The sequence below is a fragment of the Protopterus annectens genome, chromosome 1.part2 (assembly GCF_019279795.1).
Source record: "Protopterus annectens isolate FY-2018-M chromosome 1.part2, PAN1.0, whole genome shotgun sequence".
NCBI lineage: Eukaryota > Metazoa > Chordata > Ceratodontiformes > Protopteridae > Protopterus > Protopterus annectens.
This window is the reverse complement of record NC_056727.1, coordinates 883,947,132-883,973,189: the sequence shown is the minus strand read 5'-3', so window position 1 is coordinate 883,973,189 and position 26,058 is coordinate 883,947,132. Positions and strand designations below refer to the sequence as shown.

General features: G+C 41.3%; 1 protein-coding gene across 2 annotated transcripts in view; it reads right to left on the bottom strand.

Moving 5' to 3' along the window:
- The window catches only part of TMEM35B (transmembrane protein 35B), a 602,314-nt gene that overhangs the window by 212,578 nt on the left and 363,678 nt on the right, over positions 1–26,058 (bottom strand). For both annotated transcript variants that reach the window (XM_044059434.1, XM_044059442.1), the window contains exon 2: positions 22,190–22,370. In XM_044059434.1, the coding sequence (XP_043915369.1) occupies positions 22,190–22,370 (181 nt within the window). The remainder of the gene's footprint in view (positions 1–22,189; positions 22,371–26,058) is intronic.

Here is a 26,058-nt window from a genome sequence, read left to right as displayed (position 1 = left end):
TAGACCAAAAAGCACATGAAGCAGCCATTGATCTTGTTGAATGAGGCTTAGGAGGTTTGGTTAAGTTCATTCATACCTCACTGAAAATAAATCCAAGAAATACAGTCTATAATCCATTTTGCTAAGGTGGCTATAGATTCTGACAATCCTGCCTTTTTGGTGAAAAGGAAACAAATAGTTGATTTGAGTTTCTAAAATGCTTTGTCCTATGAAGATAAAATTGTAATTGTAAGTGTACATCAAGGAGATGAAGCATATATTCTCCTTTATTTGAAAACTTGCAAAGAAAATTTGTAAATGAATAGATTTAAGTTATTTTCAGAGGTCACTTTGGGAAGAAAAGAAGTGTTTGTCCATAAAATGATGTAAGGGGTTTTTGAAGAAGGGGCCTGGAGTTCAGATATCCTCTTAGCAGAAGTAATGGCTACTAAAAAGACTGTTTTCCATGAAAGGAATTTCAAATCACTGTTAGCTGAAGGTTCAAAGGATTTCTGAGTTAGATCTTGTTAGCACAAGTGCAAGATCCCAGGGAGGTGAAGGATTCGTTATAGATTGTCTGAGAAGAAAAATGCCTTTTGACTGGAAAAGATAGGGGTTGATGCAGAATGGACCACTGAACAGCTAGCGTCCTTTGAAGGACACGCATAAAGCAACTTGCCAGAGGAAGTAGTACAATGACTGCTGCCATAGAACCTAGTGCTTGAAGCGCTGATCTTGCTAGAGGAGATGAATGGGAGATTAGTAGATGAACCTGATTCTTGATGGTGGATATACAAAAGTGGTAGTGAGGCTATTTGAGTGTTTGTATTCAGAAGTGTACCAACATGACAATCCAAAACATTTGCTCGAATAAACTGGCTAATCTTAAATCTAGTATTGAAAGACAAAACGCTAATAACTGACTGTGGATCTTTCATCTTTTTTTTAATACTAAAAAGAACCTGAAATAGAAACAAGGCCCCCCACCCAGTCTGGTGGGATCGCCTGGATGACTCTTTTCTAGCAGGGACTCAGAATCTTTGCTACAGCCACCCTCTTTTGATGATACAGGACATCAGGAAGAGGAAGGAAGTGCTGTTGGATTGGGAGACAAAGGTATGCTGTGGCCACTAGATATGTCCAAGTTCTGCTTGTCGTGGAATAATATTCCATGCTGGAAGCTCATACTAAAATCTATCCAGACTCTTTTTCAACCTAGAAAAGTAGTAAATGGGACCTACAAACATGCCACCAATACAGGTAAGGTTTTTATCTTACCCTTTCAGTATCCTCCAATTTCTCCTAAACCTGCGTATCTAAGAGACTGGTACCATTAAAGGGTACATGAAGGAACACGGTCTTGAAATTCTCAGTAAAGTCTGCAAGGCAAATGCAGGCATTTAAGCTTATCATAACTCCCGTGCACGAGTTACATGTTTGGTGAAATTATTCAACACAGAGACAGTGTCTGCATGGGTAGGAAGTTTGGTATATAACCTACTTCAGCCATTGCTTCCAGTGTTTCTGATATGCCATCCTCAATCTCTTGCTGGTACCTTAACATACGAGCCTTGTAACTAAGCTCCCCAAGAGAATAAGTCAAGGTGCAGAGACCTGCTTCCAAAAATTTTCCAATGTCCTGGATTCCCTCACTGTAGGAATGGATCACTCGGCTTTGAGACATCATAAACTTTAGGGTAGCCATTGTGAAAAAAGTATACTGCATACTCCAGACTTCGGATCCAGATCTCGAGCTCCTCCCTCTACCCATAATGCACTATTCTATCCCCATTATCTCAGATCAAGTCTGTTGCCATACAGCCCTATATCTAAATAGAGATGACAGATATAGCCAACAGAAAAAGGAAGGGCTCAAACAGGGAATTGTAGGTTCCCAATACAGTCTTATAGGTCTCTTCAGAAAAAGATGGATGGGAGGAAAGTTGAGGAAGAATGAAAATGGACAACACAGATGCCTAGTTATGGTGAGTACATAACTTTTAAATCTGATGTTGTCCCCTTCATTCTTCCTCAGTCCATGGGACAGAGTCCCAACCTACATTAATCTTGGGTGGCCCTCATGGAAGGATATTCCAAAGTACCGACGAACCAAATGTGGCTCTGTTTCAAGATATAATATCCAATTTGTAATGAGTAACAAAGGTGTGAGAACTGGACCGTGTAGCTGCTGAGCAAGTCTCATCAATAGATGTTCTAGACCAAAAAGCACATGAAGCAGCCATTGATCTTGTTGAATGAGGCTTAGGAAGTTTGGTTAAGTTCATTCATACCTCATTGAAAATAAATCCAAGAAATACAGTCTATAATCCATTTTGCTAAAGTGGCTTTAGATACTGACAATCCTAGCCTTTTTGGTGAAAAGGAAACAAATAGTTGATTTGAGTTTCTGAAATGCTTTGTCCTATGAAGATAAAATTGTAATTGTAAGTGTACATCAAGGAGATGAAGCATATATTCTCCTTTATTTGAAAACTTGCAAAGAAAATTTGTAAATGAATAGATTTAAGTTATTTTCAGAGGTCACTTTGGGAAGAAAAGAAGTGTTTGTCCATAAAATGATGTAAGGGTTTTTTGAATAAGGGGCCTGGAGTTCAGTTATCCTCTTAGCAGAAGTAATTGCTACTAAGACTGTTTTCCGTGAAAGGAATTTCAAATCACTGTTAGCTGAAGGTTCAAAGGATTTCTGAGTTAGACCTTGTTAGCACAAGTGCAAGATCCCAGGGAGGTGAAGGATTCGTTATAGATGGTCTGAGAAGAAAAATGCTTTTTACGAAAGTTTTGCATAATTTGGACGAGGCCAAGGAATAATTTCAGTCTCCTGTGTGGAAATTAACAATAGCTGCTAATTGTAGTTTAATGGTAGAGAAACTAGCCCCTTCTTTAAAAAAAAAGTAGCTAAAAATAATTCAAGTACTGTAGAAACTGGAGCAGATAAAGCATAAGTCTAATTTTTTAATGCCCAATGGGAGAATCTTTTCCACTTGTTCTTATAAACTTTCTTAGTAGACTCTTTTCATAAAGCCAAGATAATGGTATGTATGGGAGAAGAAAGCCAGGGCTGTCTAACCATTACAGGAATTGGAGAAACCATGTGGTTAGTCTGAGGCCTGGATATTGGGGTGTTGAATTCTTGACAGGTGAGAGAGGAAATCCAGAGATGGCACCAGTATCCATGGAGGATAATGAAGGTGATACCACAGGAAGGGGAACCATACCTGTCAAGGCTAGAATGGGGCAATGAGAATGTCTGAGCTCTTCAGCCTGTTTGCTTTCTGCAGAAATGTTGGTATCAAGGCAAGCGGGGGATAAGCATAAAGGAGACTGGAGGACCAATCATGGACTACAGCATCTCTCAGTGACTCGCCCTGAGGGGGAATTAGAAGAAAGTACCCACTGTACTTGTTGTTGTGGGGAGACCCAAAAAGACTGCAGCAAGGTTGACCCCAATGATGGGAGATCTTTTCCACCACAGACTGGTTGAGAGACCACTCATGAGGAAGCAAGATGGATCTGCTTAGTTTGTCTGCTAACACGTTGGCTTTACCCGGAATGTCCACTGTAACTAGAAAGAGGTCTGATTTGATCGCCCAATCTCGCACTCTCATGGCCTCTCTGCAGAGGGGATAATATAAGGGTTCCTCCTTGTTTGTTGCTGTACCAGACCACATATATGTTGTCGGCCTGAACTACAACTGTCCCCAGAGGGAGAGTATCTTGAAAAGCCTGCAACGCGAATAGGACTGCTCTCATCTCTAGTACACTGACATGCAGATTGGTTTCTTGGGGGGGACCACATTCCTTAAACCATCCTTTCCATGAAATGCTTCCCCCACCCCAGCTGGGAAGCGTCTCTGGTCACGGAGGCCAAGGAAGTCGGTAAAACAAAAAGGCGGCATAGTTGAATGTCATCTGACTGAATCCACTAATGAATGCGTCTTTTGCAAACTGATGTTACTTTGACTGGAAAAGATAGGGGTTGATGCAGAATGGACCACTGAACAGCTAGAGTCCTTTGAAGGACACGCATAAAGCAACTTGCCAGAGGAAATAGTACAATAACTGCTGCCATAGAACCTAGTGCTTGAAGCGCTGATCTTGCTAGAGGAGATGAACAGGAGATTAGTAGATGAACCTGATTCTTGATGGTGGATATGCAAAAGTGGTAGTGAGGCTATTTGAGTGTTTGTATTCAGAAGTGTACCAATTAACTCCTGACTCTGGACTAGTGTCAGGTTTGACTTGGCATAATTTACTGTTATTCTTAGTGACTGGCAAATTTGGTGCAAATAGCCTCTGGAGTGTTGAAGAAGATGCTTGGAGGGGGCAGTGAGGAGCGAGTCTTCCAGATATGGAAATACTCAGAATCCTTTGAGTTTCAGGTAAACAGCTACCACTGACATACACTGGATAAACACCCTGAAGGCTGTGGTGAGTCCAAAGGACAGGGCTCTGAACTGGTAGCGACTGGCTCCTAGTTGAAAAAAAGTGTAAATGTCTTCTGGAGTGCCTGTCTATTTTGATGTAATAGTAAGCATCCTGAAGCTCCATCGAGCACATCCAATCGTCCTTGCAAAGAAAAGGTAGGATGGACTGTACCATGACCATTCGGAACATTGACTTCTTCACATACTGGTTCAAATTGCTTAGATCCAAGATTGGTCTGAGGTCCCCTGTTTTCATGGGCACTAAAAAGAAGTGTGAGTAAGCTCTGAATCCTACCTGGTCCAGTGGGACCTGTTGGATGGCTTCTTTTACTTATATACATACATACATATATACAGACATACAAATATTTCAAGCACAAACATTAATGCCCTTGCAGCTTGCCAATAGACCAAAACACTTGTTCCCATAATGTGTCCAGGCTGTTCTTAAAAATATCTAAACTAGTACTTGCTTTAATGTAATTTGGTAGTCTGTTCCATGCATCATCTACTCTGTCACAGAACCAATTAGTACACTGCTCACTCCGATAGAATCTTCTACATAGGTTGTCTGATAATTCTCTAGCACTTTTTGATAACCCCAAACATTCCCAGAGGTAGCTGTCTCTAAATGCCCTATATATTGGAATAATATCTCCTCTTAGATATCTGTAAGAGATGCTGCACAAGTTCAGATATTTTACTCTTTCATAATAACTTAAATTTTCACATCCATGGATGCCTTTGCTAATATTTCTGCTGTATTCTTTCCAGTTTACTCAAGCTTGTTTTCTTATGGGTTGACATATTGTTATCCCATACTCAGGTTTGGGTCTAATGTAACTAACAATGACTTCATTATTTTTAATTTCCTAGACTTTATAAATCTTTTTATACAATCTATAGTTCTATAACTATCATTAACCAATTGGTTGACATAATTAGAAAAACTCATAGCTGGATCTACCCATATACACAGGTCCTTAAATGAGTCTACATTCTAATCACTGTAATTACATATTCACCTTTCAATTGATGTCTCCTAAATCTCAAATCCTTAATATTTGATGTATTTATTAGCATATTATTTTCCAGTGCCCAAATGGTCAATTTAGTCAAGTTATTTTGCAGATGTGCCTTATCAGTAACACATGTAATCAGTTTACCCAATTTCAGGTCGTCTTAGAACACCTCAGATGAAAAAGTTAGGTCTGAAAGATACAAACTAAACAAGTAAGGGCCTAGGACAGAGCCCTGTGGGGCACTCTTGACTGCAACCAAGGATTTCACCAGTCCAGTTGCTGTAGGATACTTGCCATGTCCTACTTGTAAGCCATGTAGCTATCCATCTTATTAAGAGTACAGCAATACCTAGTTGTACTAATGTACTGATCAGTGTTTTATGTATGACCCTGTCAAATTCTGAAGTTAAATCTATATAAATTACTTCACAGCACAATTTTTCATTCACAGCTGTTATTATATTGTTATAGAACATGTTACAGTGGTAATAGATCTGTTTTCAACATATGCATGCTGATATATGGTTTCAAGTCCCAACCTACCCAGTTCTGACAATAACTTATTCAATATTACCTTCCCCATTATTTTTCCACAACATGAAAGTAGACTTAAAGGTCTATATGACTCTGGATTAGTCCTATTCCCCTTTCCCTTAAAGACAGGCTTAATAAGCGCATGTCTCCAATCTTGAGGAATCTCCTCATATTTATATGGCCTAATGAATAATAAATATAACGTTACTGTAAGTTCTTGCTGAAGTGTTCTCAGGTCACTACTAATTCTGTCTGCTCCCTATGCTTTGTTTGGATCCAGTTTGTGCAGTTCTTTTTCAATATAATCTAATTTGCTTCCGGTATATGGAGTTTCCTGGATGTCACTCGGACATCTTATCACCCTTTTTGTGGAGCCAAACTGTTTTGCATAAGATTTTGTAAATATATCTATAACCTGTTGTGTCTGAGAATTAGGGTCTATATTAGAACACCAAACATTCAAAATGTCGAGTGTTCTAATATCGAACCCTACCAATCGAAAATACCAAACATCGGACGTTCAGAACAGCAAATTTTTTCCTAGGGAAAAAATTCACTGTTCCAAAACACATACACACAACACAAGCACACCAAACAAACCACAATCCACACACATATACCTAAAATCTTACACCTAACCCTGCACTAAACTATACACACACCACTAACTATCCACTTACCTTAACCCAAACCCTAACCCTAAGGTCATCACTATCGCACACTCACCTCACCCGTGCCCTAACCCTAACTCACCTAACCCGCCCTAACCCTCATGTCCACACAGTCGCACACATACCTAACCTGCACTCAATCACACACTTACCTGAACCCAACCCGTAACTTTCCAACAGAGCGCTGAAAATACCAAAGCAACAGAGATGGACAACCAAATTCTTTCCCTAGGAAAGAATTTGGTTTTCTGCTTCTTCAGTATTTTCAGCATTCACTGAAAATGGGTCGATATTAGAACACTTGACATTTTAAATGTTCGGTGTTCTAATATAGACCCGAGAATTAATTTTAGAATCTGCACACAGTTTATCAATTTGTGTGTCTTTACTCCTTCCACATCTTAAGCATCTATAAAAAGGTTTCCTATTATGCTCAATATCTTTATATAATTTTCTTCAAAATTTTCTTGATCTTGTCTCACACTATGCTTAATCTGTTTGTCCAGCTTGTTTATTTCAGTTTTCAATAAGTTGTAGTTTGACTTCTCTTCCATTTCTTATATTTTTTGTCTCTCACCTTAATCAGATATCTTGTTCTTATGGAAATATATCCCCCCTGATGTTGATGGGGTTTTTTTCTAGCACCTGTTGAATTTCTTGTGCTACGGCCTTCCTCTGACTGGGTGGTAGGTCTGGAAGTTTCTTCTTTTTGTGAAGAGGAATTTGGAAAAATGGAATGAAATAACCACTAAATATGATTTTTAGCAAACAGGTATCTATTGCTATATTTGCCCAGTCTTCTGGGTACAGGGATAATTGTCCCCTGACTGCTTCCAGAGCAGAATAGTCTGGCAGCACTTCAGAAGTGCCGAAAAGGTCTGACCGGAAAAAGAATCCTGGAATCCCTGGATCAGCAGGCCTCCTCTGCCTCTAAGGCACCTCCCATTAGAACTTCCTCCTCTGTCTCTGGAGGAACTGTCCCCACACAGATCCTGAAAAAGTCCCTGAGATTTGCAGAACCAAATTTTCTTACCACCTCTCTGGTTCCTGGAAAAGGTTTGTTAAGTGGCAGAGAACTTGACTCCCACAGCAGATAGGGTCTTTCCCTTCTTGGTCACTGTGGGTAAGGGTCTCTTTCACTGATGGCCTAAATAAGGAGGTGCCATTGAATGGGGTGTTGATAAAAGATGTCTTAAAAGGCTCTGTAAAGTAACATAGCTGCATCCAGGCATGTCTCCTAAGGGCAATGCCTGAGCCAGCAGCTTGGAAGGTGCCTTCAGCTTTGTGAGAAGTCAAACATCACCAAAGAGTTTGAAACAGATAAAAAAAGAGTGGCCAGTGTGAGGACGTTCTTTTGAAGTCCTCGGTGGATATGCACTCCAAGATAATTTGAAAGCTCTCTGGTCAAATCTCTCTGAAGCCTTGTGAAGTATGGCAGTTAATTAAGAGACAACAGTGCAATGGTTGCCAAGGCAAAGACTCATTTTCCAAATCTGTCCAGCACCCTAGACTCCCTGTATGGCAGATGAACAGAAGAGCTCTTTTCTGCTAGCTCTTTCTTGGTGGCTGCCACCACCACCACCAATAGCATCAACTGGGACTCCTTGGCTCCAGTGGCTCCTGTCTTTTGGCAGGGCTAAGAATTTGCCAGGTCTCTTCAGGATAGGTTCCACTGTATCTGGTTCCTTCCGAGCCCAGAGGGAAACCAAAACAATAGGTTTTTCTGCCGGGGGGGGGGTAACCCAAGACATAAACGGGCGAGAACCAAAACCTTCCAAAAATACTGATTCTTCTGGAGAGGGGTTTTGGGAAGACCAGCCACCTTTTTGTTTTAGGATCTCTAAAATGACTCCAAAGGAGATGTCATCTGGTGGTGATCTGGGGGACCTTTTTCCCTTCTTCAAAATTGGTATCCTCCATGACTGACTCCATCGGGCAGTCAATGCGTCTCCTTTTGCATGCTGATGTACCTCCTCTGCGGGATGTTCAGGGGAGGTGTCAGAAAAGAGGGGAAGTTCCTCTTTTGGGCCTGTTGGACACTTATTGGAACTGGCAGTCTCTGTGGAGTAGGTCTGACTGACTCAGAGCTGATGAGGGAAAGGGGATTGGATCTGAAAATTGAAAAGGCAGTTCTCTGGACAGGGGACAGAAAAAAAGTCCTTTCCACAACCTCAAAGGCCAACAGACCTGGAGAGGTTTTGACCAGCCTTCTCAGAGCCGAAACTCCCAATAACGGTAGGTCTTGACCACTCTCAGATCTGTGCCTCGAGGAAGAAACCGGAGTCAAACAATCCAAAGACAAGGCTTGGAGGGGGAGGGATGGATCTGACAACACTGGAGTTGATCATGGCCCCTCAGATCCAATGCCAAAACTTCAACTCCATGACCCATTCTGATTAGAAGGTATCAGGATGGAACTAGTCAAGGATATGGACACAGCCGAAGAAGATATTTTCTTTGAACCAAATGCTGAACCTCTCAGGAATTTTGGATCCTGGGAGTCCAAAACCATTGGACGTATCGGAGAAGGAGATACAATGATCTAAGAGGTTATGGGAAGACTCATATATCTGATAGGAGAAAGAGTTGGTAAGACTCTATCTGGATCTGAGCGCTCTGAGAAATTTTCACATCATCTTATTCGATATGTACTTCTGATAAGCTTCTGGAGGACCTAGAAGAATTAGTCGATGGTGGACTGGAATGTTCCTTTGGTATCTGAAGCAAAGTAGAGCACAGGGTGGATGATATGGGTTTCATGACACAATCTGGAGTAAGACTCCTGTGAGAAGTACAAGGCTTCAGATCTGAAGACCTAGGATCTGAGGGTGTTGCTGTAGGGCTTACTGAAATAATGAATGACAGGAGCCAAAGCCTTGGGATCTGAGGTTTCAGAATTAGAGGACCAGGTCTTTGGATCAGGCAGAGTCGGTTCAAAAGTTTTTCTGGTCTTGGATGGTGGTTCCAACAAAGACCTTGGGGACTTCGGTGGGGAGCATTTTCCATGCTCCAACAGAGCAGACTTGCGACTTTTGAAGGGGGTTTGAGCCCCCAAACATGAAACAGGAAGACAACCTTTTAAAATCAACTTATTTTGTCTATCTGTCAAGGTTCTTGGATTAAAGGTGGAATACATGGTACATGCACAGTGTCCAGAAGCCCGGCTCCAAGACCGTACAATCACTCTTGTGTGCATTCGAATTGGGAATTTTATGCCACAAGAAGTGCATTTTTAAATGCCATTGGTTTACTAGACATGGTAATCAAATACACAATAGAAAAAAAACAAAAAGTAAAGAGAGGATTTTTTTTATTTTTATCTTTTTTTTTTTTTGTAGTTAGAGGAAAAAGGAAAATTAGCCAATGATTTTAATTACCAGCAATGATAATACGGAGAGATACCTTAACAGTAACAGGGGAAGCAAAGGCAAATACCAACAATGGTAATAAAGGTTTTTCTACTTGTCAAAATAGTAGAGAGAGATGAAAATTAGTAAAAAAAAAAATCCTAACATCCTGTGAGAGAAACTAAGAGGGCAGATAGTTATAGATAAGAAAAAAGGATAAATTTGTTACAAAATCAAAAAGCTAAAATAACTCACAAAATATAACTGCTAAAGCTTGAGAGAGGAACCTGCATCTGTTCGCGATGGTGGCAAACAAGATCTGAGGTAATAGGGATGCAATAGTCCATTATGGGTAGAGGGAGGAGCTCAATCCGTCTGGAGTATGCAGCCAAGTTATATCCGAGGAGATATGTGTTGAGGAAGAATGAAATGGATGACATCAGATCTACAGGTTTCTTTACCCAACAACTTCAATCTTACAGAAGCCAGACGATCCTGTCCAGTTGCCTAGGTACAGGGACCAGGAATGTAACACAGCAAGGCTGTTTTGGGTATCCATCCTGAAGTGGTGTGGCTATACAGCAGTAATATGGCAAGAATCAAGGCCGTGCTCAAAAAATCTGTTAAGACACCGATTTAATCTTCTTTGGCTGTTTTAAGAACCAGCACAGAGAAAGAAAAACAGAAATAAGTTATATTAGTCTGTGGGGTAAACAGGGAAACAGCAAAAGATGAGAGGAGCAATATGTGCAGTGGGCAAATGCAGGTCACCAGCTACATGAGTCAGGCAAACTTGACTGATTGCATCAGAACATTTTTTTGCCAAATCCCAGTTCATCAATACCTTATTTGTGAAGTTAGCTTATTCCTTTATGAGCTTTCCAAACTGAATGGAACAACATTTCAATGGTTACATAAGTTAAGAAAAAGGGGAGTGATTAGATTTACTTGGTACCGATTTTTCCCCCTTTCTCCATGGTTGTATGACCATTCTGATGATACATATAAAATGGAGTGTGAGGGTCAAACCCACCCCCCCAACATGAGAATGTAGGTGAGCTTGCTGCCCTGTAGGCAAAAATGACATGTTTTAGTGCTTGTTTCCCGACAGAGTTTGCATGGTTGATGTGTCCTGGCTTCCTTTGCTTTACATGAAAGCATGCATTTGCTCTGCTGGCAAACCAGGAAGTTAGTGGGTTTGACAAGTGCATTTCATCAAAGAGGGATTTGGTGAGTAATCCAGCTATGAGATGAGGTAGTTCTGAATTTCCTTCTGTGGTGCTTTATATCTACGCAAGTGAAAAGCAAAGTAGACTGGCTGAAAACAGAATAAAACTGGTAAAACAGCAGTGTGGTTTACACACAGACTGCCCTTAGCACCAGCACTCCCATGGCCAAAGTTTTGATCAGTAAACCTCCAATGGGGGATCCCGATGTAGCTTAATAGAAAACAAACTCCTGGCACCTGCTAAACAATTCTCTTCAAAGCAAAGATCAAAACCAGAGGCAACACTAACAAACTCATTACCAACACCAAAAAAAAAAAACAGCAACTTTAATGAAAATTAATTTAATTAATGCATAACAAGAAAATACCCAACAACATAAAAAAATGCTCAAGGACAGCAACCAACACATTGTTTTAAATTGATCATGTGACTGTGCAAGGGCAGTCCACCTTTTAACATTTGTTCTTCTAACTTTGCTCCTGTTAACTTCAAGCCTGCTAACCAAGTCCTCCTGTAAACTTATGCACCTATATCTTTCATGCTCTCAGAAATGAGAATAATATTCTATGCAGGACCAAACTTGCACACAGGCCAATTAGGTGCCTGCCTAGAGTGCCACGCATGTAGGGACTCTCTTTCCATACTGATTTATATATTTATTGGAGCAGCATATCCATTTCTTGGTTGTTTTTGGACCTGGAAACTAGGAGTCAGATGACAAAAAATGATGTAATCCTGCAAGCTAACCCAGCTAACATTTGAGATATTAATTTAAGAGGTCTCTTAGAGACAGACAGCAGTCTCTGTTCTGTGTTGGGCCTGACAACAACAACTAGAGAATATCCATTTACCACATCTGCCTTGCTTTGATGAAGTAAGTTTCTAGGGAACAGTACAATTCTCATATACGTATAGTCAGGAATATAGCAAAGCATAATTTAGATGATTTTCTTTATTTATTTTAGACTGTCCTGCAATGGTGTTTTAAATATTTTCTCTGATTTCGAACTATGATGTCACTGCAAATATATATTTAGTATTGTCTGGTGCTTTTATTAAGTATTAGTAAATATATTTAAACATTTCATTGTAGCTGATCTGTGTAGAGATGTTTAAGTTCTGAGTGTACTTGCATATTTATTTGGTGACACTGTGTAGGCCACTCCTAACAGTCTTGCTCTTGCTCACACTACCATTTGTATTAATAGTAATATTATACAGTAAGATTTGACATCCTTTGTTAAGGCCTTAAAGCAGCTGACAAGGAGTGACTGGTGGCAGTGATAACTACCTTATACTCTGGGCAACATCTAGTAAACCTGTGCCAGCCTTTCCCAGGTGTGTGTGTGTGTGTGTGTGTGTGTGTGTGAGGCCCAATTCCAAATACCTTTGGCTAGGGTTCACCTTGACTGACAGGGTGGAAAAGGAAGCAAGCAAGTAGGTGTGTTTGAGGATATCCCTGCAGGTGTCCTGATAGGGAAAGATTTTGATAATGCAGCACCTTGTGTGCATGCAGTTAAGCTTGGAGACAAGCATGTGCATCTGGTAGCCTGGGGGAGGGGGAACGACCCAGACAGACCCCACACTTGAAGCCAAGACTGGTGAAGTGGCTACTTCAGGGAGGGAGCTACCCTATAGCAGTGAGACTGAAGGTGAGCCACAGCTGCTTGTACAAAGTGACTGCAAGGACAGAGGTGAGTAGTAGTAGTAGTACCCAGGCTGACAGTGAGGCACAGCTGTCAGAAAACACCAGACTTCCTGCAGAAGGGGAGCTGGGAAGAGTAACAAAGAGAGAGTTGAGACAGGCTCAGCTCTCAGACCCTACAATACAAGGCCTGAAGGAGGTAGCTAGTGAGGCACCTGATTCTCAAGGAAAGGGGGAATCTGTATATTGGGACACAGGGTTAATGTATTGAGAGTGGACGCCTGAGTGAGAGTTAGAGGGTGAGAGAATACAGCAGTTGGTAGTGCCCAGACCCTACCGTCTGGCACTTCTAGCCATAGCCCATAACATTCCCTCTGCAGGTCATATGGGCATAAAGCATACAAAGAGACATATTATGCAGAACTTTTATTGTCCTGGGATTTCCAGGGATGTTGCTACAAGTCTGAAATGCTGTAAAAATATCCAATGAAGAAACACAAACGTTGAGAAAAAAAGCACCTTTATAAAACAGCAAAGCTTTCGGGTCTCATGCCCTTCTTTGTGTAACCCGAAAGCTTTGCTGTTTTATAAAGGTGCTTTTTTTCTCAATGTTTGTGTTTCTTCATTTCCAGGGATGTAACAGGTTACTGCAGGACCTGTGAGCACTGCCAAAAAGTAGGCAAGGCAGGAGACCAGGTCAAAGCTCTTTTGATGCCTTTGCCTGTGACAGAGGACCCATTTCAGAGGGTAGCTATGGATACTCTGGGGCCACTGAGTACCCCAAGTTCCACAGTGAAGAAGTATATCCTAACTGTAGTAGATTATGCTACCAGATACCCTGAGGTGGTGGCTCTGTCCTCCACTGAGGCAGAAAGGATTTTCAGCAAGGTAGTTTTCCCAAATGAAATCCTGACTGACAGAGGTGCCAATTTCACATTAAGACCTGCTGGCTTGTTTGTGGGAACACTGTGAGGTGAAGCATCTAAAGGCCACCCCCTACCACCCTCAGAATAATGGTCTGGTGGAGAGGTTAAGCTCTACACTAAAGACCATGCTACGGGCATTTGCAGACCAGTTTAAGAGGGAGTGGGACAAATATCTGCCCCATCTTTTGTTTGCTTACAGAGAGGTGCCCCGGGAATCCACAGGTTTTTCACCCTTTGAGTTACTGTATGGGCATAGGGTGAGGAGACCTCTAGATCTGATTTGTGATGACTGGGAGGGTGAGTGTGAATCCCACAAGGAGTCTGTTGTGGCATATGTTCTAAATCTCACAACAAGGCTCAGGGAACTCATGGGTTTGGCTCAGGAGAACCTGGCAGAAGCCCAACGGCAGAAAAAGGTCTGGTATGACAGGAATGCTCAAGCTAGAGAGTATGCTGTGGGGCAGCAGGTTATGGTTCTCATTCCTGTCGAGCATAAAAAGCTACAGGCAGCTTAGGAGGGAACCTTCAAATTGGTAAGGAAGGTCAGTGATGTTAAATACATGGTAGAACTGCTATGCAGGAAGTACGGTCACAAACTGTGCCATGTTAACATGATAAAACCCTACTATGACAGGGAGGCCCTTATGCTAAGTATTTCCAGTGGATGGCAGGAGGAGTCTGAGGGGGATCTGGTGACTGATCTCCTCAGTGAGGCTCAGACTGACACCTCAGTGGAAGGGGTAGCAATGTCCCAGCAGCTATCCCCTACACAGGTTCAAGAAATAAAGCAGTGTTACAGGGGTTTGCGGTCATATTCACTGGGAAATCAGGGTGCACCCACCTGGTGCAGCACCATGTGGATACAGGACCCGAAAGGCCTATTAAGCAGGTCCCTTATAGGTTGCCTGAGAGACTCAAACAGACTCTGCAGGAAGAGATACAGGAAATGTTGGAACTAGGGGTAATCCAGGAGTCCAGCAGTCCCAGGGCCTCCCCAGTAGTGCTGGTACAAAAGAAGGATGTCAGCACCAAGTTCTGTGTGGACTACATGAAACTAAATAGTCACACAGAGTCATATGCTGTCCCCAAGCCTAGGACAGATGAAGCCCTACAGCAGCTGGGTGGGGCTAAGTATCTTATCACTATTGACCTTACCAAGGGTTACTGGCAGGTGCCCTTGACTCCCAACACTAGACAGAGGTCAGCCTTTGTGACTCCTTTTGGCTTGTACGAGTTCACAAAGATGCCCTTTGGGATGAAAAATGCCCCAGCAACATTCCAGAGGCTGGTGGATTGTATCCTAGCAGGAGCAGGAGATTTTGCCCTTGCTTATCTGGATGATATTTCCATCTACAGCCATTCCTGGCAAGAGCACCTTCAGCATGTCATGGAGGTGCTGAGCAAACAACAAAGGGTAGGGTTGACTATTAAGACCAGTACATGTCAGCTGGGTATGGCAGAGGTCTCCTACCTGGGACAGAGTGGGGAGTGGTAAGATCAGGCCAGAACTTGTCAAAGTGGAAGCCATTCAGGCATGGACTGCTGCTGTTAACAAAAAACAACTGAGGGCATTCTTAGGGACAGCAGGGTACTACAGAAAGTTTGCCCTCAATTATAGTACCACAGCTGCTCCCCTCACAGACCTGACAAGGAAAAATAGGCCAGATAAGGTAGTGTGGACCCCAGCATGTGAGCAGGCATTCCAGAAGCTTAAAGAAGCTTTGGGTGGACCCTTTATGTTAGCCAGTCCAGACTACAGCAAATAATTAGTTGTGCAGGTGGATGCTTCAAACCATGCGGTGGGTCTATACTCAGCCAGGTTTCCTCAGAGGGAGAAGAGCACCCAGTGGTATATCTCAGCCATAGGCTCCAACCCAGGGAGGAATGCTACGCAGCTGTAGAAAAGAAATGTCAAGCCATACTGTGGACACTGCAGAAACTTCATCCTTATCTGTATAGAAGGAAATTCACTGTAGTTACAGACCACAATCCCTTAACATGGCTACATTGAGACAGCCAGCAAAATGCCAAGTTACTAACATGCAGCAGTGCAGCACCACAGTGGTTTATCAATGCAAACACAGATGGGCTCTTAAGACAGGGAACGGGGTAAGGTATTCCCAGATAGGCTCATCCCCCTCAAGCAACGTTTTTCAAGGGTCACTTGAAAAATTCTCTTGAGTCTTCGAGGGAGTAAGAAGTATGACAAAGGGAGATACTGTCAGCACAGCTATCTGGAATTTTGTAAATAATTATATGTCATTTGTGAATATCAACAGGATTCATATAAGATGTTTGTGTTACAAATATATTAGAGTTGCATGTCATACAAGATGGTTTGTACAGACGTGTGCTGAAGAGGTATTTTACAAAGTGCTGTTTGAAATGTATCCACAGTGTACCCTACTGGAATAGAACAGAAATGTACATGCACTATTGTAACTGTTCAAATGTATATTTTAACAGTGGAAACTGGAACACAGGAGGTTAACGTCAGAAAAATAACTGAAATTAAACTACTTTATGGCTAGGCCATAAAAAGATGTTGTCTTTCAATTTCAGTGCAGTGAGGACACAAAATGTCTAAAACTAGGGAGCTTTCTGTATTGTCTTGGAAGTATTTTATTGTTTTATGACTTCCACTATTTGCCAAAGATCTGAGGAAAAGCCCTTGTGTATGTATTTTACAGGCAGATGCTAAATGCTACCATCTGCCATCAATGGTTGTTTCAGGGCCTGGGAACCTGGAGTCAGATGACAAGAAATTATGTTATTCTGAAAGTTACCCCAGCAGTAATATTTGAGATATTAAGAAGTCTCTTAGAGAGAGATAGTCTGTATTTTGTTTTGAACCTGACAACAACTAGAGAAGATTCATTCACCACACCTGCCTTGCTCTAATTAAGTAAGTTTCTAGGGAACAGTACAATTCTCTTAGGTATAGTCAGAAATATAGCAAAGCATAGTTTAAATGTTTTTCTTTATTTATCTGAGACTGTCCTGCAGTGTTGTTTTAAATATGGTCTGTGATTTTGAACACTGATGTCACTGTAAATATATACCTAGTATTGTCTTGTTCTTTTATTATTAAATATTAAATATATTTAAACACTTCACTGTGGCTGATATGTGTAGAGATATTTAAGTTCTGAGAGTACTTGCATATTTACTTGGTGACACTGTGTAGGCCACTCCTAATAGCCTTGCTCTTGGTGAAACTACCATTTGTATTAATAGTAACCCTACACAATAAGACTGAACACCCTTTGTTAAGGGCTTAAAGTAGAGGATAAGGATTGGCTGGTTGCAGTGATAACTACCTTATAGTTTGGACAAAAGGGGGCATAGCTAGTAAACCTGTGCCAGCCTTTCCCAGGTGTGTGTGTGTGTGTGTGTGTGTGTGTGTGTGTGTGTGTGTGTGTGTGTGTGTGTGTGTGTGTGCTACTTGGGCAAGGACATGAAGCACTGGTTGGATAGAGAGGGTGCTGGAGGTCTTGGCTTGGGCACTCAACTGATATCTCAACTCCATAGCTGTGCTAGTAGGGAGTCTTATTGGGGATCTGGAGAAAAAGGGAGAAACCAGCCCCAGACTGACTGTGGTCTATGTGTGCTCTTAAGCTAAACTGCACTTGATACACAGAGCTGCATCTGGGAATACTGTGTATGTACCAATCATCCTCTCAGTGTATGTCCGCCACTGCTGCCAGTGGTAAGGACTGGGGCTCCTTGGTTACTGGTCCAGTGGTGGGAGGTCATAGTTGTAATAGGCAGAGGTTACACTCTTACCAAAAATTTTATGTTGCCAAGTTGAATAGGAAACTCTTATCCCAGGAATGCTAGATCCCTTAGCTCCCTTTTGCAAATAGCAGCCAAAAAAGATCTTGCATGGGAATCTAGAGATAAACCTAAACTGCCTGACATAATCCCCATCATGACATGTCTTACAGACTTGGAATTGAGGGCATGGGGAGGTAAACAAGGGAGACATTTGATTAAGAAATGGAAAAAATGGGACATTTGTTTAGCACAGGCAGGACCTTGGGAACCACAATAAGATAAGGAGTAGAAAACAACCACCATAATTCAATAAAATAGGTTTCTGTTAATTTACAGTTGAAGCCGAATACAGAGAAATGTGTTTTTTTTTTTTTTTTTGGTCTTCCAAATGGCTGCTGAGCCAGGGGGTGTGCATGTAAACAGTTCCTTCTTTTTCTGTTTAAAGACAAATTAGAATTCCGATTTTATTAACTGAACAATTTCAAGTTTGTGTGGTATTTCAGAAGGTACTCACATGCTCACATATAACATCAAAACAGTAGGAACAACCTGGAAAGTAACATTAAGTCTAAGAGAATACATAATGAATCATTCTGTATATATTTATTTTCTTTTCTAAATTATTAACCTCACACTAATGCTACATCAATAACATATTGACTAAGCTAAGAAATACCTGAATGACTGTGAAAGCTGGTTCTGGACTAGAATCTTGTGTACAAATTAGCAAAGAGAAAGAGATGGCTATGAACTTGGTAAGGAAAGACCTACTCAACAGCATGTTGTCATGTGCACCATGAATGTGGTTTGCACTGCTTGTAAATCTATCAATACTGCAATAAAATGCTTATGAATAAAATAATGTAATGGATGCTGCAATAATTTTTCTGATTGTGAATGCTTCTTACTGTCTTAAACCTGCACAGCAGAATTTTCAGTTTCCAGTAATAAAGAATCAAAGCCAGACTTAGGTAAATTAGGTCTACAGCACATGACAGTTCCTGCTTCACTTATTATTGATTCTACTTCACTGGTGATACATTTAAAAGCTATTAACTTCTGTTGTGAGGTCAGTTAAAGTTGCTTTCATGACATAATATGTACAAACTAACCACACAGCTTCAGTCATCATTTCTATCTGTAGAAAGTGCAACCCGTGTTGTATATTACTGCTATGAACTTAAGACTATTTTGCCTTTTAACCCATGAAATTTCTAATTACACAAAACCACATTTAACGTGTCCTTGATCTGAGGCCTTTCATACTAACTATTTTCATAATTTTCCCCGATTTCCACTGATTCTTGAGTTAAGAGGTGGACAGTTGTTCTGTATACAGGGTACAGCCAAAAACACAGCATCAATGGGACCGGACGGTGTCCCAGGCTGCGTCCTACACAAGCTCAAGGACAAACTAACCCCTCACCAAAACACTGTTTAAACTCAGCCTCTCCACAGGCTACGTACCCATAGAGTGGTGCATAGCAATGGTTATTCCGCTCCACAAAGGTGGAGCCACAACAGACCCTGGGAACTATCGCCTTATAAGCCCGACTAGCTTGGTCTGCAAGGCTATGGAGCGCATCATCATGGAACTCATTAACAGAGACATTGGGAACCTCCAAACACTGGACCCTACCCAGTCCGGCTTTGTTAAGGGCAGATCATGCCTCCTAAACCTGGTGGACTTCTTTGAGACAGTTACCAAGGCTATAGACGAGTGAAAGGTGGTACACACAGCCTACCTAGAACTCGCAAAGGCCTTCGACACCATTTCCCATTCTGTATTATAGACAAGCTCACCAGCCTGAATATAAACCCCTACATCACAAGATGGGTTGTCAACTGGCTCACAGACAGAACCCACATGGTAAGAGTTGCGAGAGCTAGATCCAACTCTAAACCGGTTACAAGTGGCATTCCCCAGGGCTCAGTCCTAGGACCCCTCCTGTTCGGCATATACTTCTCAGAGGTACAGGCAAGCACAGGAGGACTACAGCTGACCAAGTTCACAGACGACTGCAAACTAGGGGCTATAATTGACTCTCCGGCTGACACAGACATCCTCCAAAAGGGTCTCACTGAGACGGATACCTGGTGTCAAAATCATGGCCTCAAGCTAAATGCCAAAAAGTGCATAGTCATCCCCTTTGGAAAAAACAAAGTACCCACAAACTACCATATAGGTGGTAGTCCCCTAATACGGAAGATGTAATAAGGGATCTGGGGACCCAAGTAGATAGTAATCTCACCTTTGATAATCACATTGCCAAAGTGGTTAGAAAATCCTTCTACATGGCCCACCGAATCACAAAAGGGTTCGCATCCAGATCAAAAGAGGTCATTGTGCCCCTCTACTCATCACTCATCAGACCCATCATAGAGTACAATGCCCCATTTCGGATGTACCTTACAAGATACCTGCAACAGCTGGAAAGACCACAGAAGTACCTCACCAAGAGATCACTGGCCTCAAACAGATGCCCTATGCAGCTCAACTGAAGAAATTACAGCTGTGCTCTGTTGTATACCGCCTACTCAGAGGTGATCTCTGCCTGACATAAAAGGCATGTCCAACCAAGAATTGATGGACATGCTCCACCTAAAGAAAACCTTATTCCCTCGAGCCACACGCTCTAGAGATCTTAACCTCACCACAACAATAAATAGGACGTGCTGGAGGGAAAGATTCCTCTCCCAGAGACTTCCCATGCTTTGGAACAAGATTCCAATCTACATTAGGCAGAGCTCCTCGCTAACACTCTTCAAATGAAACCTTGATGAGTGGATGGGAAACAGAACGTTTACCCAGAGGATCACTTCAGTGGCTCTGCTGGACAGAGGCACAGGGAACTAATCTAAGGGGATGGCGAAAGCCAACACATTCTGGCTAGGCTTATAAATGCCTTCGGGCAGATAGCCTAGTACCTACCTATGAACCTATGAACCTTTGTAAACTGTAAGTACACACATCGCTCTTCTCCTTTAAACTTCTTTTTTCCAGTGACAGGAAAGGGCAAGCCACCCTCATCCACCCCCCCCCCAAACTTAACATACCAACTTCAAGATCATCATACCACAGAGAAAATGGAATATTCCGAGAAATGGCCATCTCGGACTTAGTATATTAAGTGCGTTTTTTTTTTGGCAATTCAGTCTCTGTACTTCAGAACTCACTCTAGCAGGTCCAGACATTTCAAGTGTTTACCAGAAAATCCACTAGTAAACTGAAAGTTCAATTTCCTACATATATTTTTAGAAAGCCATTATCCTAGAATCTTAAAACCTTAATCCTGGCAACTGTAGCAATTTTGGTAGTTATGGTTTAAAAGGCTGGTATGATGGACTGTGAGAAGTTTGTGGTGAAGTGATTCTTTTTCATCCTCTGCTGTTTTTTTTTTTTTTTTAGTTGGGCTTCAGTAAGAATTACTGGTCCCATTATTCAGTTTGACCAATAAGCCTTCAGGATTTCAAAGTACCATTTTCTAGCAAGTAGAAATTCACACTCTATAACAAAAGACAATAAAACTTACAGACATATGCATCAATATGCATAGAAGATATAATACAAGTTCCGAGTTACATTTCTTTATTCTCCTGAAGTGCAGTGCACAGGACTGAACAATGCACTAAATCTTGCTCAATGTGTTATTCAGCTCCATCTGCAACCCACTGAGTAGGCAGTTCCAGATGAATGATACTGTATATGATGTCAAAACAGGTTATAAATAATGCAATGTAATTTAGTACATGGATATATGGTAAAAAATGAAAACACATGATTAAACTCAGGTATATATTAATGACAATAATAATAACTGTACTGACAATCTACAAAACAGTACGCTATGCTGCACTGACTAGCTAAATTAAAGGTAGTAAATCACACACACACACACAGTGGACAAGCGGGACAAACATGGCTAAACTAATGGAAGTAAATCAATAAAGGGCAGTAAATCATGCGCAACAAAATGCACAATACAAAGGTAACACAAGTGTTAAATACAAATGAATAGCACAATGTACATAAAACATACATATGAAAAGTAGGAGACCAGTGGTGATGGTAACATGAAACATGAGAAACAGTGACAGAAAGGTTGACAGGGAGGCAGAGAGGGTAAAGGTATGGAGGAGTACACCAGCAAGAAGGGAGAAAATTAGGTGAGAAAGATACCTCTGCAAAAGCGTTATAAAGGAAGAAGGAAATATTCAGGGTTAATATACAATCCCTTCTACTGAACTATAATCGGGTAACTCCAGAGCTGTCATTCCACTTATTGTCCAGCTACAGCAGACATGTAGGCACCCCCTGAAGTAATACTGTTACAAACACCTTTGGTAAAACTTTAAATAATATGTTGAATGACATGCAGGCAGCCATTTTTGTGAAAAAAGTATACAGTCATGATGGTGATGTAACTGCCTTACCTGTTACAAAAACATACAGACAGCTGAGAAAACAAGCTTTTTGACAACCTTATTACCGAATTTGTGGGATACCAGAAATTTCAGTTTTAAAAGTATACAACAGGAATACCATAGTCTCTCTTTCTGCAAACTGGTCAACAAGACATGATATACTTCCTTGGAAAATACACCCAGCCTTACCCATCATGATGATGCTGAGAACAAAGTTGCTGATTTCCTGCAGAAGGCGCGGTCCAAATGCCAGCAAAAGCCCTGCGACCAGCTCAATCCATCCTACTGCCTCTAGATACTGCATGGGTTCTGGCTTAAAGCCAAAACTTTTTAGAGGAAACACATCTGCAAACTGCACAAACTGTGTTTTCTGCAAAACAGAAACATAACTTTATTAAGGAGGTGGATAAGCATTTGCCACTGCTGAATATTGACATGCACTGGTTACAGTATGAAATGAGAACTATGTTATTACATTTATGCCATGCAGGCCACAGTATTAACCTTAATTCAGAGGGATAAGTCAGTGAACCTTAGGAAAATAAAATGGCATCAGAAAATACCTTTGCAGGAAAAATATATATAGGATATGCATCTCATTCTGCCGGTATTCAACTATATAGACAATATTACTGTCTAGGACAGGAATAGTTAAACAAATATGTTGCGAGACAAACATAATTGCAAAAATGTTTTCAGAAATAACATATAACAATATCTTTCTATAACATGCATGATATGATAACTGAAGTTCTTAAGACGGCTTGAAAGCAAGATGAGGAAATCACAGACATCTTAAAAAAAAGTCTTAAACACCATGATCATGTGTATTTCAGTGGGTTTCCTTTGGGTGGGCTGGTTTCCTCCCACATTCCAAAGACATGCAGTAGATGGATGGGACACTAAATTGGCCATAGGTGAGTGTGTGCAAGTGTGTGGTACGAATGAACTACCACGGCAGGGCTAGACACCTGGCGGTGTAAACCTTGGTTTGAGATGATTGTCACTGTTAAAGTGACACCCTGACCCCATGTGCAAAATGGGTACGGGGTTGAGGCTAGATGGATGTTTATAAAATATTGCATCCACCCATACAAAAAATATCTGAAAAGGAAACGGTATGAAAACCTGTTGACCACTCTGATGAAGATGACTACTGTGAGTGTCTCTGGTCAAAGAAAACACAAACAATTTCTTCTCTTACGAAACTCATGGATCCTCTGCACCTCCTCCTTTTAACATATCCCCCCGCCCCTGCAGCTATCTAGTCCTTTCATTACTCTATGAACAACTATGTTCCTATCTTCTTCCCAACATCCAAAGACACTGGGTAGAAGGGTAAAAGAGTCAGAGGTCATGACTGCCAATTACCAGGGAATGGCGTTTTTTCTGAATGCAGCTCTAGCCCCACCACTGGCATCCTGGTACATGCAAGGTTAAAGTATAGTCTTATAAGCTGGTCCCTGTAATACATGCAGGCTTCCAAGTGCCTGTCCACAGCCAACTAGACTGAAAGCTCTGCATGGTAGGCCACGGTAGGCAGCCTTGCCCTGGCACTGTTTTCTAGTTAAATACATGATCTCCGTAAGGTGTTAATCATTCAAGTGATCAGCGATTCCTGGTACATGCAAGGTTAAAGTATAGTCTTATAGGCTGGTCCCTGTAATACATGCAGGCTTCCAAGTGCCTGTCCACAGCCAACTAGACTGAAAACTATGCATGGTAGGCAGCCTTGCCCTGGCACTGTTTTCTAGTTAAATACATGATCTCCGTAAGGTGTTAATCATTCAGGTGATCAGCGATTCCTCCTTCCCCTCAGTACAGCCAGCACAGGCTGTTCACACTCACGTCCCATGGTCAGCACCTCCAGTACCTGGGTTACTAATCACTCACTAGTCATTTGAGCTGCTCAGGGATTAGCTCTGTGTGAATAGGAGTAGACATTGCACACTCTCCTTTTAAAATACAAACTGAAATCACTGTGCCATTGACAAAAGGAAATTCCTCTTTTTACTTCAGTTAGGCTTAGACTCCCACATTTCAACTTTTCATAGGAATCTGCTCTAAAAGACACATTTACTTGTACATGTAGCAGAGGTCAGGGGGTGTGACACATGAAATCTGCACTGTAAGTGTTTTTTGACTCAGAAATGAATCACAAAATTAAGTTCCCTAAATCCTACAGTACAGACATTTCATGTATCTTATAACCCAAACCCTGATATATTCCATTTGTCTATTTCTTGTCTTTACCCCCTAGTTTGGATTACTGTTTCCCATTCATTTTAATGGGATCTGAACAGAGCTTTAAAAAGTTTATGTGGGTATTTATAAATGAGATGCCTCATTTTTCTACTCTTAATTCTGAGAATATCTTAAAGTTTTTTTGTTTTTTTTTTTCTAATTCAAACTATTTAAGCATAAAATGATGATGGGATATGTAGGGCTCTAGTTCATATTAAACATGAAATATCTAGTGCTTGAGAGATATTTACTAACCCTCACCTAGAAACTCATTCCGTAATCTTAGAGTGATAGATATTCCATATTGTCACATCACTTTATAAGCATACAGCATTAGAATAAATATGTGTCAAAGCATGCACTGCTGGGATTAATGTGTGCCTTCACCTTGGACGTAAATAAGGTGTGTACACTCATGGCGCAGCATTCAGTCTAGGGTATCAATACATATGGGAAACACTGCAACAGCTATGGGCCCACCAGTAAAAAACCTAAAACCTTGTATGTGAATGACAAAATTCATGCATCTTGTGAATGTCCCCAAAAGCAAAACTAAACACTGCCACTCTCTCATTACAGTGAATTAATGTGTGTCAGGCCACTTCCAATGTGTGTTATTAGACTAATGTAGACATATCACAGCCTCTCTGTTCAGGGTGTAGACAGCTGCTGCTTTATACACTACTGACCATATTTGTATGAAAAACACCACAATCATATAACAGCAACATGCTATGACCAAGTCAAATTGCTACTGGGTGTGCTATGTTAAGTCTACCAGTCACTGTCATTGTGGGCTAATTTGGGGGATAATGTCTACGCTACATACATGTCCCTCACATTTGCCACCATACTGCAAGGTCACCAACAATTAGGATGACTGTACAATGGTGAAATCACTATTAATGTCTGAAATGTCTGATTGCATAATCTACCATGGGGTGACAAATTTGTGTCCTTACTCAACAAGGACACAGACTTGAGCTCCGAGTTACATTCCTTTATTCTCCTGAAGTGCAGTGCACAGGACTGAACAATGCACTAAATCTTGCTCAATGTGTTATTCAGCTCCATCTACAACCCACTGAGTAGGCAGTTCCAGACGAATGATACTCTTTACAAATCTCAAGTCTACATCCTCTGTGGCCCAAATGTCCTCCATGCTGAATCTGGTATGAGGCATGTTAGATGACTAAGAATTTGGGTACCAGAATGAGATTCAGAAAACACGTACTTCATTGTACTTAAAATAGGCAAGTATGATTCACAAGTTTCTGAGTAATCAGAGCAAGGATCTCATTGCAAGATGTTTACTGTTTATGTTTAGCACTCCCAGTATCTCAAAATAAAACCCCAAAACAGAAGAGGACAATTGAGCTAGCAGCAGTCAGGCTGCCCTGGTACTTACCCCTGCATGCTAATAATTCTGCTGCAGTGAATACCCTTCGAGTACAAAAGCAAGGACAACATATTTATATTACTGAGTCTGCCTTGCGCAGCCACAAATACCACCACATAATTCAATTTAATTATGCAGTTTCACATATGTACATTTTACCTAGCCTAGAATAAACTTGTCCTGTGACATCATTGCCAGGCTGATATTACTATAATGTCAGGTTGCTAGGGACAACAGCACGCTAAGGGACACAGGGCTGGAATCTCAATCCACTTCATAATTTATTCAGGAGGGCTTTACCTGAAGTCCTATTTCTGAACTGCAGTTTGAGATTGAGCATTGAAAGGTCAGCTTGATGTTGGCCAATACTGAGCACAGCAATGACATTTTTAAACCCCATCCAAGAACCACTGCA